This window comes from Pseudophryne corroboree, chromosome 4 (genome assembly GCF_028390025.1).
Source record: "Pseudophryne corroboree isolate aPseCor3 chromosome 4, aPseCor3.hap2, whole genome shotgun sequence".
Lineage (NCBI taxonomy): Eukaryota > Metazoa > Chordata > Amphibia > Anura > Myobatrachidae > Pseudophryne > Pseudophryne corroboree.
Genome location: NC_086447.1, coordinates 539426627 through 539441110, shown reverse-complemented (window position 1 = coordinate 539441110; position 14484 = coordinate 539426627). Strand labels below are relative to the sequence as shown.

At 46.0% G+C, this 14484-nt stretch overlaps 1 protein-coding gene across 2 annotated transcripts in view; it reads right to left on the bottom strand.

Annotated features, from left to right (window-relative positions):
• ARHGAP18 (Rho GTPase activating protein 18) overlaps window positions 1-14484 on the bottom strand; it is a 235451-nt gene that overhangs the window by 54261 nt on the left and 166706 nt on the right. For both annotated transcript variants that reach the window (XM_063917328.1, XM_063917327.1), the window contains exons 9-11: window positions 10387-10546; window positions 7798-7880; window positions 6152-6358 (exon numbers count right to left, since the gene is read on the bottom strand). In XM_063917328.1, coding sequence (XP_063773398.1) covers window positions 6152-6358; window positions 7798-7880; window positions 10387-10546 — 450 coding nt within the window. The remainder of the gene's footprint in view (window positions 1-6151; window positions 6359-7797; window positions 7881-10386; window positions 10547-14484) is intronic.

The following is a 14484-nucleotide window of genomic DNA, read 5'->3' as shown; positions in this document are numbered from 1 at the left end:
CGTAGTCCGCAGTGGATGCTGGGACTCCGTAAGGACCATGGGGAATAGCGGCTCCGCAGGAGACAGGGCACAAGAATAAAAGCTTTAGGATCAGGTGGTGTGCACTGGCTCCTCCCCCTATGACCCTCCTCCAAGCCTCAGTTAGGATACTGTGCCCGGACGAGCGTACATAATAAGGAAGGATATTGAATCCCGGGTAAGACTCATACCAGCCACACCAATCACACCGTACAACTCGTGATCTGAACCCAGTTAACAGCATGATAACAACGAAGGAGCCTCTGAAAAGATGGCTCATAACAACAATAACCCGATTTTGTTAACAATAACTATGTACAAGTATTGCAGACAATCCGCACTTGGGATGGGCGCCCAGCATCCACTACGGACTACGAGAAATAGATTTATCGGTAAGTAAAATCTTATTTTCTCTGACGTCCTAGTGGATGCTGGGACTCCGTAAGGACCATGGGGATTATACCAAAGCTCCCAAACGGGCGGGAGAGTGCGGATGACTCTGCAGCACCGAATGAGAGAACTCCAGGTCCTCCTCAGCCAGGGTATCAAATTTGTAGAATTTAGCAAACGTGTTTGCCCCTGACCAAGTAGCTGCTCGGCAAAGTTGTAAAGCCGAGACCCCTCGGGCAGCCGCCCAAGATGAGCCCACTTTCCTTGTGGAATGGGCTTTTACAGATTTAGGCTGTGGCAGGCCTGCCACAGAATGTGCAAGCTGAATTGTACTACAAATCCAACGAGCAATAGTCTGCTTAGAAGCAGGAGCACCCAGCTTGTTGGGTGCATACAGGATAAACAGCGAGTCAGACTTTCTGACTCCAGCCGTCCTGGAAACATATTTTCAGGGCCCTGACAACGTCAAGTAACTTGGAGTCCTCCAAGTCCCTAGTAGCCGCAGGCACCACAATAGGTTGGTTCATGTGAAAAGCAGAAACCACCTTAGGGAGAAATTGAGGACGAGTCCTCAATTCTGCCCTGTCAGAATGAAAAATTAATTAAGTAAGGGCTTTTATATGATAAAGCCGCCAATTCTGACACACGCCTGGCTGAAGCCAGGGCTAACAGCATCGTCACCTTCCATGTGAGATATTTTAAGTCCACAGTGGTGAGTGGTTCAAACCAATGTGACTTAAGGAACCTCAAAACAACATTGAGATCCCAAGGTGCCACTGGAGGCACAAAAGGAGGTTGTATATGCAGTACCCCTTTTACAAATGTCTGAACTTCAGGTACTGAAGCCAGTTCTTTCTGGAAGAAAATCGACAGGGCCGAAATTTGAACCTTAATGGACCCTAATTTTAGGCCCATAGACAGTCCTGTTTGCAGGAAATGGAGGAAACGACCCAGTTGAAATTCCTCTGTAGGGGCCTTCTTGGCCTCACACCACGCAACATATTTTCGCCAAATGCGGTGATAATGTTTTGCGGTTACATCCTTCCTGGCTTTGACCAGGGTAGGGATGACTTCATCTGGAATGCCTTTTTCCTTCAGGATCCGGCGTTCAACCGCCATGCCGTCAAACGCAGCCGCGGTAAGTCTTGGAACAGACAAGGCCCCTGCTGGAGCAGGTCCTTTCTTAGAAGTAGAGGCCACGGGTCTTCCGTGAGCATCTCCTGAAGTTCCGGGTACCAAGTCCTTCTTGGCCAATCCGGAACCACGAATATCATTCTTACTCCTCTCCTTCTTATGATTCTCAGTACTTTTGGTATGAGAGGCAGAGGAGGGAACACATACACTGACTGGTACACCCACGGTGTCACCAGAGCGTCCACCGCTATTGCCTGAGGGTCCCTTGACCTGGCGCAATATCTGTCTAATTTTTTGTTTAGACGTGACGCCATCATGTCCACCTTTGGTTTTTCCCAACGGTTTACAATCAGGTGGAAGACTTCTGGGTGAAGTCCCCACTCTCCCGGGTGAAGGTCGTGTCTGCTGAGGAAGTCTGCTTCCCAGTTGTCCACTCCCGGAATGAACACTGCTGACAGAGCTATCACATGATTTTCCGCCCAGCGAAGAATCCTTGCAGCCTCTGCCATTGCCCTCCTGCTTCTCGTGCCGCCCTGTCTGTTTACGTGGGCGACTGACGTGATGTTGTCCGATTGGATCAATACCGCCTGACCCTGAAGCAGGGGTTTCGCTTGACTTAGGGCATTGTAAATGGCCCGTAGTTCCAGAATGTTTATATGAAGAGATGTTTCCATGCTTGACCACAAGCCCTGGAAGTTTTTTCCCTGTGTAACTGCTCCCCAGCCTCTCAGGCTTGCATCCGTGGTCACCAGGATCCAATCCTGAATGCCGAATCTGCGGCCCTCTAGAAGATGAGCACTCTGCAACCACCACAGGAGAGACACCCTTGTCTTTGGTGACAGGGTTATCCGCTGCTGCATCTGAAGATGCGAACCGGACCATTTGTCCAGTAGATCCCACTGAAACGTTCTTGCATGGAATCTTCCGAATGGAATTGCTTCGTAAGAAGCCACCATTTTTCCCAGGACCCTCGTGCACTGATGCACTGACACCTGGGCTGGTTTTAGGAGGTTCCTGACTAGCTCGGATAACTCCTTGGCCTTCTCTTCCGGGAGAAAAACCTTCTTCTGGACTGTGTCCAGAATCATTCCTAGGAACAGAAGACGTGTCGTTGGAATCAGCTGCGATTTTGGAATATTTAGGATCCACCCGTGCTGACGTAACACTATCTGAGATAGTGCTACTCCGACTTCTAACTGTTCCCTGGACCTTGCCCTTATCAGGAGATCGTCCAAGTAAGGGATAATTAATACGCCTTTTCTTCGAAGAAGAATCATCATTTCGGCCATTACCTTGGTAAAGACCCGAGGTGCCATGGACAACCCAAACGGCAGCGTCTGAAACTGATAATGACAGTCTTGTACTACAAACCTGAGATACCCTTGGTGAGAAGGGTAGATTGGGACGTGGAGATAAGCATCTTTGATGTCCAGAGACACCATATAGTCCCCTTCTTCCAGGTTCGCTATCACCGCTCTGAGTGATTCCATCTTGAATTTGAACCTTTTTATGTAAGTGTTCAAGGATTTCAGATTTAAAATTGGTCTCACCGAGCCGTCCGGCTTCGGTACCACAAACAGCGTGGAATAATACCCCTTTCCTTGTTGTAGGAGGGGTACCTTGATTATCACCTGCTGGGAATACAGCTTGTGAATGGCTTCCAGAACTGCCTCCCTGTCGGAGGGAGACTTTGGCAGAGCAGACTTCAGGAACCGGCGAGGGGGAAACGCCTCGAATTCCAGTTTGTACCCCTGCGATACTACCTGTAGAATCCAGGGATCCACTTGCGAGTGAGCCCACTGCGCGTTGAAATTCTTGAGACGGGCCCCCACCAAGTCTGAGTCTGCTTGTAAAGCCCCAGCGTCATGCTGAAGACTTGGCAGAAGCAGGGGAAGGCTTCTGATCCTGGGAAGCGGCTGCATGGTGCAGTCTTTTTCCCCTTCCTCTGCCCCGGGGCAGAAAGGAATGGCCTTTTGCTCGCTTGTATTTATGGGAACGAAAGGACTGAGTTTGAAAAGACGGTGTCTTTTTCTGTTGATGTGAAGTGACCTGGGGTAAGAAGGTGGACTTTCCAGCCGTTGCCGTGGCCACCAGGTCCGAAAGACCAGCCCCAAATAACTCCTCCCCTTTATACGGCAATACTTCCATATGTCGTTTGGAATCCGCATCCCCTGACCACTGACGCGTCCATAACGTTCTTCTGGCAGAGATGGACATAGCACTTACTCTTGATGCCAGAGTGCAAATATCCCTCTGTGCATCACGCATATATAGTAATGCATCCTTCAAATGCTCTATAATTAACAATATATTGTCCCTATCCAGGGTATCAATATTTTCAGTCAGGGAATCCGACCACGCGACTCCAGCACTGCACATCCAGGCTGAAGCGATTGCTGGTCGCAGTATAACACCAGTATGTGTGTATATACTTTTTAGGATATTTTTCAGCCTTCTATCAGCTGGTTCTTTGAGGGTGGCCGTATCAGGAGACGGTAACGCTACTTGTTTAGATAAACGTGTGAGCGCCTTATCTACCCTAGGGGGTGTTTCCCAACGTGTCCTAACCTCTGATGGGAAAGGATATAGTGCCAATAATTTATTAGAAATTAGCAGTTTTTTGTCGGGAGAAATCCACGCTTTATCACATACCTCATTCAATTCATCTGACTCAGGAAAAACTATTGGTAGTTTTTTCACCCCCCACATAATACCCTTCTTAGTGGTATTTGTAGTGTCAGAAATGTGCAATGCTTCCTTCATTGCCGTGATCATGTAACGTGTGGCCCTACTGGACATTACGTTCGACTCATCACCGTCGACACTAGACTCCGTATCTGTGTCTGTGTCGACCCACTGAGGTAACGGGCGTTTTAGGGCCCCTGACGGTGTCTGAGACGCCTGGACAGGCACTAATTGATTTGCCGGCTGTCTCATGTCGTCAACAGTTTTTTGCAAAGTGTTGACATTATCACTTAATTGTTTTAACACGATCATCCAGTCAGGTGTCGACTCCCTAGGGGGTGACATCACTAACGCAGGCAATTGCTCCGCCTCCACATCATTTTCCTCCTCATACATGTCGACACACACGTACCGACACACAGCATACACACCGGGAATGCTCTGATAGAGGACAGGACCCCACGAGCCCTTTGGAGAGACAGAGGGAGAGTCTGCCAGCACACACCCAGCGCTATATATATATATACAGGGATAATCTTATATAAGTGTTATTCCCTTATAGCTGCTGTTTATATTGTCATTTGCTGCCAATAGTGCCCCCCCTTCTCTTTTTTACCCTGATTCTGAAGCAGGACTGCAGGGGAGAGTCAGGGAGCCGTCCTTCCAGCAGAACTGTGAGGGAAAATGGCGCTTGTGTGCTGAGGAGATAGGCTCCGCCCCTTCACGACGTCCTTATCTCCCGCTTTTTTGTGTAAAAATGGCAGGGGTTAAAATACATCCATATAGCCCAGGAGCTATATGTGATGTATTCTTTTGCCACCTAAGGTATTATCATTTATATTGCGTCTCAGGGCGCTCCCCCCCAAGCGCCCTGCACCCTCAGTGACCGGAGTGTGAAGTGTGCTGAGAGCAATGGCGCACAGCTGCGGTGCTGTGCGCTACCTTAGTCTGAAGACAGGATTGTCTTCTGCCGCCGATTTCACCGGACCTCTTCGTCTCTTCTGGCTCTGTAAGGGGGACGGCGGCACGGCTCCGGTGACCCATCCAGGCTGTACCTGTGATCGTCCCTCTGGAGCTAATGTCCAGTAGCCTAAGAAGCCCAATCCACTCTGCACGCAGGTGAGTTCGCTTCTTCTCCCCTTAGTCCCACGATGCAGTGAGCCTGTTGCCAGCAGGACTCACTGAAAATAAAAAACCTAAATTAAACTTTTATTCTAAGCAGCTCAGGAGAGCCACCTAGCCTGCACCCTTCTCGTTCGGGCACAAAAATCTAACTGAGGCTTGGAGGAGGGTCATAGGGGGAGGAGCCAGTGCACACCACCTGATCCTAAAGCTTTTATTCTTGTGCCCTGTCTCCTGCGGAGCCGCTATTCCCCATGGTCCTTACGGAGTCCCAGCATCCACTAGGACGTCAGAGAAACATCCACTAGCCATAAATCCTGAATGATCCCCATAGCCTCTGAAAGAGTTCCAATGCACCCATATTATCACAGGTAGAGGATATAAATTCACATATAGTACATGCTCTGTAATATTATTATTATTATTATTATTATTATTATTATTATTATGATTATTAATATAGCACATACACATTCACATCAGTCCCTGTCCACTAGGGTTAAATTAGTTGGAAGCCATTATCCCACCAGTATATTTTTGGATTATGGGTGGAAGCCCATGCATGCACGGGGAGAATATGCAAACTCCACACATTTAGGGCCATAGTGGGAATTGAACTCATGACCTCAGTGCTGTGAGGCAGTAATGCTAACCATTACACCATCCGTGCTGCTCAGACACACATGAAGAAGCAGAGGCGGCTGAATACATGTAAGCTCACGTGTGAGTCTCAATATATACAGTAGTTTAAATGTTATGGAGTCCCTATATTAGCTCAGTTTTGTTTATTTACACCACCTACCGTCCAGAGAAGCTTTTGGTATTTGATCATGAAAAGCATCACAGATGCTGTCCGGGCCGCACTTGTCACAGCACTCTGATCCATAGCTTTTACAGGGGAGGTATGAGTGGAGAACAGATTGGGAGCCATTATCATGGCAACATTCTTCAGGGTCATTTTGTTTTGCTCTCTGTGATCCACGACCCTTTGAAGGAATTCGAGCAGAGCCTGAAACAAAAAGGATATACTGTACAAGATATTTAATGCCCCACATAACAGGGCTATGTTTATCCGTGTGCTTCCAGTCAGAGCCGGCCCTAGGCATAGGCAAACTAGGCAATTGCCTAGGGCATCCGGTATGCCTAGGGGCACAAGCAGCTTCTGCTGATTAAAATGATATGTGGCATGCCTATATTCTGTGTGTAGCATTTCGTACGCAGATACAGTCAGTCGCACACAGTATATATGAATGCTGCATATCAGTTTAATCAGCAGAAGCTGCTTGTGCATCCTAGCCACATAGCAATGCAAATAAGATGCATTTTCATAAAAAATAGTCACCCGACATTAGCAGAGCTGCCAGCTAACTCACACCAGGAACTATATGTGTCATTATATGTATAAGGGCATTAATAATATGTAACATATGTGTAAGGGGCACTATGTGTGTCATTATGTGTACAAGGGTACTAATAATGTGTGGCATATGTGTAAGGGACATTATGTGTGTCATGTGTATAAGGGCATTAACAATGTGTGGCATATGTGTAAGGGAAATTATGTGTATAAGGGCATTCATTAATAAGGGTTGGCATAATGTGTAAAGCACATTATGTTTATAAGGACATTAATAATGTGTGTTATATGTGTAAGGGGCATTACTGTGTGGTATTATGTGTATAAAGGCTTTACTAATGTGTGGCATTATGTGTATAAGGTGCTCTACTGTGTGACGTAACTTATAGAAAGGGCACTACTGTGTGGTCTAATGTGAATAAAGAGCAATATGGTGTGGTGTAATGTGAATAAAGAGCACTATGGTGTGGTGTAATGTGAATAAAGAGCAATATGGTGTGGTGTAATGTGAATAAGGAGCAATTCAGTATGATATGTGAATGAGTGGCACTACTGTGAGGAGTGACGTATATAAGGTAAAGTTGTACTACTGTGTGATGTAATGTGAATAAGGGACACTATCGCATTATAAATTGTGAATAAAGTTGCACTACTGTGAGGCATAAGTTGAATTGGGGGTACTATTGTGTGGCCATGCCCCTTGCCAGCAAAACACATACCTTTTTGGGCTGTACGCCGAATGTGCGCACTGTTCTTATTTAAATTACAGGGGGTAGGGGAAAAAAAGGACTGCTATGGGTGAGCGGTGATGGGGCTGGGAAAGGGGTGCAGGGTGAGAGGCGGAACTAGTGGTGGTGCTAGGGGGCACCAGCCAAAATCTTGCCCAGGGCATCATATTGGTTAGGGCCGGCTCTGCTTCCAGTTAGTCACTAAGAATGAGCCTATTGTTTGCTATACAAGCAAGGACTAGTTGCTTTAAAGTATATTCTCATACAAATGAAATATTTTATAGTCATACAAGTAAATGCATATGTTTGACATCTATCAGGTAATTCAGTACACACCCACTATAAATGAAAACGTAAACTGACCTTCAAAGTGTCACGGTGTATTTCAGGAAGAAGTATGACAAGGAGATTCAGAGCTTGGAGACGATGCTTTTTTGATGGGAGGTCTATAAGTAAGAGGAATAAGAAGTCACCTACAGAATCATAATAAATCTGCTAGTATTTTCCTCTAGCAGTAACGCTCATCACAGCTTATGACATTATGAAACAAGGTGTAAGATTTCTGGCCTGATTAAGAGATGTACGCAAATGTATATGCAGCTTCTGTACAGAAATATGCAAATGTTTGAGACTCCCACCAGCAGCTTTGCAAATCCCAGCATCTGTCGCAGATCAGGGGATGATTGGAGTTCTGATTAAACCTATAGATGTGCAGCATGGAGGCAGGAAGAAAAACGCTGGAGCCACTATTACTGCGTATGGAATTGCAGTTGCAGCCTCACACACTCTACCAAAATGATCATGACATGCCTGCGTTTTTTGCTGCTACTTCCCGTTACCTCCCTCAAATGGTCCTAGACTGTCAATTTGCAATTGACGCCTCTCTGTGACCATAATCGTAAGACTATTGTGGCACATGCGCAGACCATCGATAATCGCTCAACTGCAAAAAAAATGGGTTTGAGCAAATCTCTAAACCAGGCCCTCTGTGCATTGTCAGTCAGAACTTTCACACATATGGTAGCGCTATTTAGCAAACGCAGATTGTTTAATTGACATATATATTGATAATTATATATCAAAATTTGTATTGATGAGCTCTGCAAATGTACCCAGTGGGGAATTTCCCATTAGGTACATGAGCCATGTGCCTAGGGGCGGCACTTGTTAGGTGGTGGCTCTTGGATGCTTGTGTTGGTACTGCCAGCCCCAAAAATACCAGTAACTGCATATGCCATCTTGGATGGAGCATAAATGGGTAGGACATGCACATACTGCCCCTGTAAGCGGTCTTACTTAATTGCCTATCATCAAATAAGGGCTTATAGCCAATCAATAACAATAAAATTAGGCAGGCAGGGGCAGCTATTGTCAATATGCCTAGGAGCAGTCTCTCCCCTAAATCCGCCCCTGAATGTACCCTACAGTATTTGCAGATAACATCTATAAACCTGTGTATAGTCACATATACCCGGTAAATGAGAGGTTAATGTTTGCGTAATGTTTAGCAGATGAATTAAATATGAAGTATAAGTATTCAGAAACAAAATGTACAAGGTTCAGATGTAAATATAAGAAACAAGATTCCAGTAACAGCATCTACAGTAACTTTCAAAGATCTGTACAGGAAAAAATGTGGCATGCATTATGAAGAGAAAGAATATATGTATGAGTGGAAAATGCATTTGGGCTTTTATCCATTTGTAAGAAATGTTGGAAAATGCACAGTGTAAAGCAAACAGATACAGGTCATCCAATGATGTTACTGGAAGTAAAGAAAAAAAATTATCACATAAAGGGTGAGATTCAAATGATATATCACGCCCAATTTCCTTTCTAAAATGATCTTCGTTATTGTGCATATTGCGCCCATAGTAATCAGGTTTACTATGTAAAGAGTTGGGTGCCTCGCTACTCCGAGGGTAGCGAGCTGAAATAATGATACAACGTCCCTGAGGACAGAAACAGAACGAGTGTGGAAAGGGGTGAAAAGAATTGAATCCCGCCCAATTTGTTATTTATCATAAAGCAGTAAGAAATAAAGGGCTTCTGTGTATAACAGTTAAACTCTTAATTTCTAATTATATGGTCAATGTTTCCACTAACTGTATATTCTCATGACCTGCAATATTCTAGCCCTCGTTCCTGCAGTGATGTCACACAAAGTCACAATGTCATGAAATTTCATGAGTAAGAGTAGACACAACGGAGGCCCAGAAGCCTAGTTTTCAATAGCGTTTTTATTCTACAGGTAAAAGTTGTTTGAAATAAGCGTATTTTACTTGAGTTAAAAAAAAAAACTAATTTCATAGTAAAATATGATAATATTAAAAGATAATATACAAGTCATAAAGTATAAAAATATCTTATGGAGAGATATGGGTGTGGTTCAATAAATTTACAGTGACAGAAAGTCAACAGGGGGATTCTGAAAGGGAAGGGAAGCCAATAAAGGGCTTGTGAGAGAGGAGAGGTGGACGTAGTGAGTTTGGCGAGGAAGATGAGCCTTGCTGTAGCATTGAGGACAGATTGGAGTGGAGAGAAGCATTTGTCAGGAATGCCACAGAGGAGGAGATTACAGTAGTCAAGTCTGGAGATAACTACAGAGTGGATAAGGGTCCTTGTAATAGCCTGGGTGAGAAAGCGTCTGATCCTGGAAATATTATGGGATAAAAATGGCAGGTTTGTGAGAGGTGCTGAATGTGTGGAATGAAGGAGAGGCAATAGTGAAGGATTACTCAAAGACAGAGCACGTGGGGGGCTAGAGGAGATAGTAGCGCCACAAATGGATAATGAAATTGTGGAAGGTGGCGTTGTGGGGAAGGGTGGGAAGATAATCAGCTCAGTCTTATACCTATTGACTGTAGAACTATCAACCAGATACCGAGAGTTATCATGCCATGCTTTGCCAAACAGTACATTGTACATAATTAAACATTTAGATTTTCTCACACTGCACAGAATGGAAGGCTTTCATGTATTCTACTGTGAGAAGCGGCAGAGGGAGCTCTCGAATGAAGAACTTCAGCAAACTGGCAGCATCATGCTGCTTCACTGTATCCCAGTTGAATGTTCCCTCATAAAACTTGGCTTCCAGTTCCTGGCATAAAGCCTGTAACACAACGGGAAAGTTAATCAGGAAAGTTAATAAAATGTATTGAAATGCCTTTATAACATGTGTCACTTGTTTAATCATTCAGTATACTACAGGTGATCAGTATGTGGAGACCAACAATAAAAATTAATTCTATAAAAAGAATGAAATAACGTGAGATCAAAGTTTTTTTATTGGTGTTTCCAATACATTTTAAAAAGTCCACTAAACTTACAACACAAGTTGACTTACATGAAGAAGATATGAATAACGAATATCAAAAACCTTCAAATAGCTGTGTGTGTACGTCTGTGTATAACAGTTCCAGTAACTCGCAAGGATAGAAGATATTTTGCATTGTACAGTACATCTAGCTCAGTGTAAACTATTACTCTAGGCCAGGCCTGGCCAAGCTGTGGCTCTCCAGCTGTTGTGAAACTATAAGTCCCAGCATGCCCTGCCACAATTTTAGTATTCACTAATAACAAAACTGTGGCAGGGCATGTTGGTATTTGTATTTTCACAACAGCTGGAGAGCCACGTTAACCAGGTCTGCTCTAGATACAGACATGCAGACTTGGCGCTACCCGCTCAGCAAAGGGATGCAGTGCAGGTAGGTGCCGGACCGGAGAGGCGCTCTCCCTGCTCTGCATCCCTGTGCTGCCGCTGCGCCTGTCCCCCTGCTGCTGCCTCTTTCAAACTGTGTGACAGGCAACGGCGCCGGCAGCTTCAAGGAAAGCCTCCAGTCCTCCCCACTTGATTGTGTTCGTTTAGAAAAGGGGTGAAGCCTCAAGGGCAGAGGGGGCGGGGCTACATAGAGTGGACCAGGTTGCCAGAGACTCAAGAGGTACAGCCGAGCTGCTGCTTGTAAAGTACAGTAGGGCCGACAGCACGAAGCCTCCTACTGTGACAGTGCAGTGGCCGCAAGGGACTCAAAAGGGGGCGGAGCAGGCTGCAGCACCCTGCTACACAGGAGGATGAGGCCTGCCAGATTTCTTTAGGCAAGTGTGTGTGTGTGTATATATGTATACATACATGTATGTATGTATGTATGTATGTATGTATGTATGTATGTGTGACTGTCTTTAGGTAGGTGTGTGTGTGACTGTCTTTAGGTAGGGGTGTGTATATATGTATACATGTGTGTATGTATATGTGACTGTGTGGCATAATGTGTGAGAGCGTCACTGCTACAGGGGGCGTTACGTGTGAGAGTGTCACTGCTACAGGGGGCGTTACGTGTGAGAGTGTCACTGGTACAGGGGGCGTTACGTGTGTAAGCGTCACTGGTACAGGGGGGCGTTACGTGTGTAAGCGTCACTGGTACAGGGGGTGTTACGTGTGTAAGCGTCACTGGTACAGGGGGCGTTACGTGTGTAAGCGTCACTGGTACAGGGGGCGTTACGTGTGTAAGCGTCACTGGTACAGGGGGGCGTTACGTGTGTAAGCGTCACTGGTACAGGGGGCGTTACGTGTGTAAGCGTCACTGGTACAGGGGGCGTTACGTGTGTAAGCGTCACTGGTACAGTGGGCATTATGTGTGTAAGCGTCACTGGTACAGCGGGCGTTACGCGTGTAAGCTTCACTGGTACAGGGGGGTTTTGTTTGTAAGCATCACTGATACAGGGGGCGTTACGTGTGTAAGCGTCACTGATACAGGGAACGTTACGTGTGTAAGCGTTACTGGTACAGGGGGCGCTACGCTACTAGAGGGGGAGTCTTGTATAGGTGTCACTGCTGCAGGGGGCTTTACGTGTGTAAGTGTCACTACTACAGGGTTCATTGTGTGTATAAGCGGCTACTACAGGGAGCATTATGTGTATAAGCGTCACTGCTATAGGGGGCATTATGTGCGCTGTCCCTTTGTAAAGTATGGGAGGGTGCAAATTTATAGTTTGCAGGGGGGTGCCGAACACCCTAGCACCGGCCCTGCAGACATGTATACATTTTTTAGCACCCTTCCACAAACAAAGAACACATTTTTCTCTGAAATAACTTGAAACTGACCAAAGCTATTGGCAATACACAAAATGGAAAGCTGCTTAATCAGATTGTAATGTCACTCAGGTGCTAAAAGGGAGGGGTCATTCTGTGTAGGAAAAAAATGTGTTCCCTAATGCACACCGAGTGAAAAATATTACTACATAATAGTCAGATAATAAGGAGATCTTGGTTGCGTATATCTGCAGATATAGGGTTAAGCCCCCAGGCCGATCGACAAGGCTTCTCCGTCACTGGGGGTCCCTAATACTAGGTATGGGTCCGGGGTGCAGGACCCCACGATGTCGGCACAGGTCGGCCACCCCAGGTCAGCACACAGGTGAAAATTAATAGGGGTTAATAAGAAGCACAGAAGTGCTATGTAAGTGGTGTGATTAAAAATAAGAATTTACTTACCGATAATTCTATTTCTCATAGTCCGTAGTGGATGCTGGGGACTCCGTAAGGACCATGGGGAATAGCGGCTCCGCAGGAGACTGGGCACATCTAAAGAAAGCTTTAGGATTAACTGGTGTGCACTGGCTCCTCCCCCTATGACCCTCCTCCAAGCCTCAGTTAGGATACTGTGCCCGGACGAGCGTACACAATAAGGAAGGATTTTGAATCCCGGGTAAGACTCATACCAGCCACACCAATCACACCGTATAACTTGTGATCTGAACCCAGTTAACAGTATGATAACAGAGGAGCCTCTGAAAAGATGGCTCCCAACAATAATAACCCGATTTTTGTAACAATAACTATGTACAAGTATTGCAGACAATCCGCACTTGGGATGGACGCCCAGCATCCACTACGGACTATGAGAAATAGAATTATCGGTAAGTAAATTCTTATTTTCTCTAACGTCCTAAGTGGATGCTGGGGACTCCGTAAGGACCATGGGGATTATACCAAAGCTCCCAAACGGGCGGGAGAGTGCGGATGACTCTGCAGCACCGAATGAGAGAACTCCAGGTCCTCCTCAGCCAGGGTATCAAATTTGTAGAATTTAGCAAACGTGTTTGCCCCTGACCAAGTAGCTGCTCGGCAAAGTTGTAAAGCCGAGACCCCTCGGGCAGCCGCCCAAGATGAGCCCACTTTCCTTGTGGAACGGGCTTTTACAGATTTTAGCTGTGGCAGGCCTGCCACAGAATGTGCAAGCTGAATTGTACTACAAATCCAACGAGCAATAGTCTGCTTAGAAGCAGGAGCACCCAGCTTGTTGGGTGCATACAGGATAAACAGCGAGTCAGATTTCCTGACTCCAGCCGTCCTGGAAACATATTTTCAGGGCCCTGACAACATCCAGCAACTTGGATTCCTCCAAGTCCCTAGTAGCCGCAGGCACCACAATAGGTTGGTTCAGGTGAAAACGCTGGAACCACCTTAGGGAGAAACTGAGGACGAGTCCTCAATTCCGCCCTGTCCGAATGGAAAATCAGATAAGGGCTTTTACAGGATAAAGCCGCCAATTCTGACACGCGCCTGGCCCAGGCCAGGGCCAACAGCATGACCACTTTCCATGTGAGATATTTTAACTCCACAGATTTAAGTGGTTCAAACCAATGTGAGTTTTGGAACCCAAACTACATTGAGATCCCAAATTTGCACTGGAGGCACAAAAGGAGGCTGTATATGCAGTACCCCTTTTACAAACGTCTAAACTTCAGGGACTGAAGCTAGTTCTTTTTTGGAAGAAAATTGACAGGGCCGAAATCTGAACCTTAATGGACCCCAATTTCAGGCCCATAGACACTCCTGTTTGCAGGAAATGTAGGAATCGACCCAGTTGAATTTCCTCCGTCGGGCCTTACTGGCCTCGCACTACGCAACATATTTTCGCCAATTGCGGTGATAATGTTTTTGCGGTTACATCCTTCCTGGCTTTTGATCAGGATAGGGATGACTTCATCCGGAATGCCTTTTTTCCTTCAGGATCCGGTGTTCAACCGCCATGCCGTCAAACGCAGCCG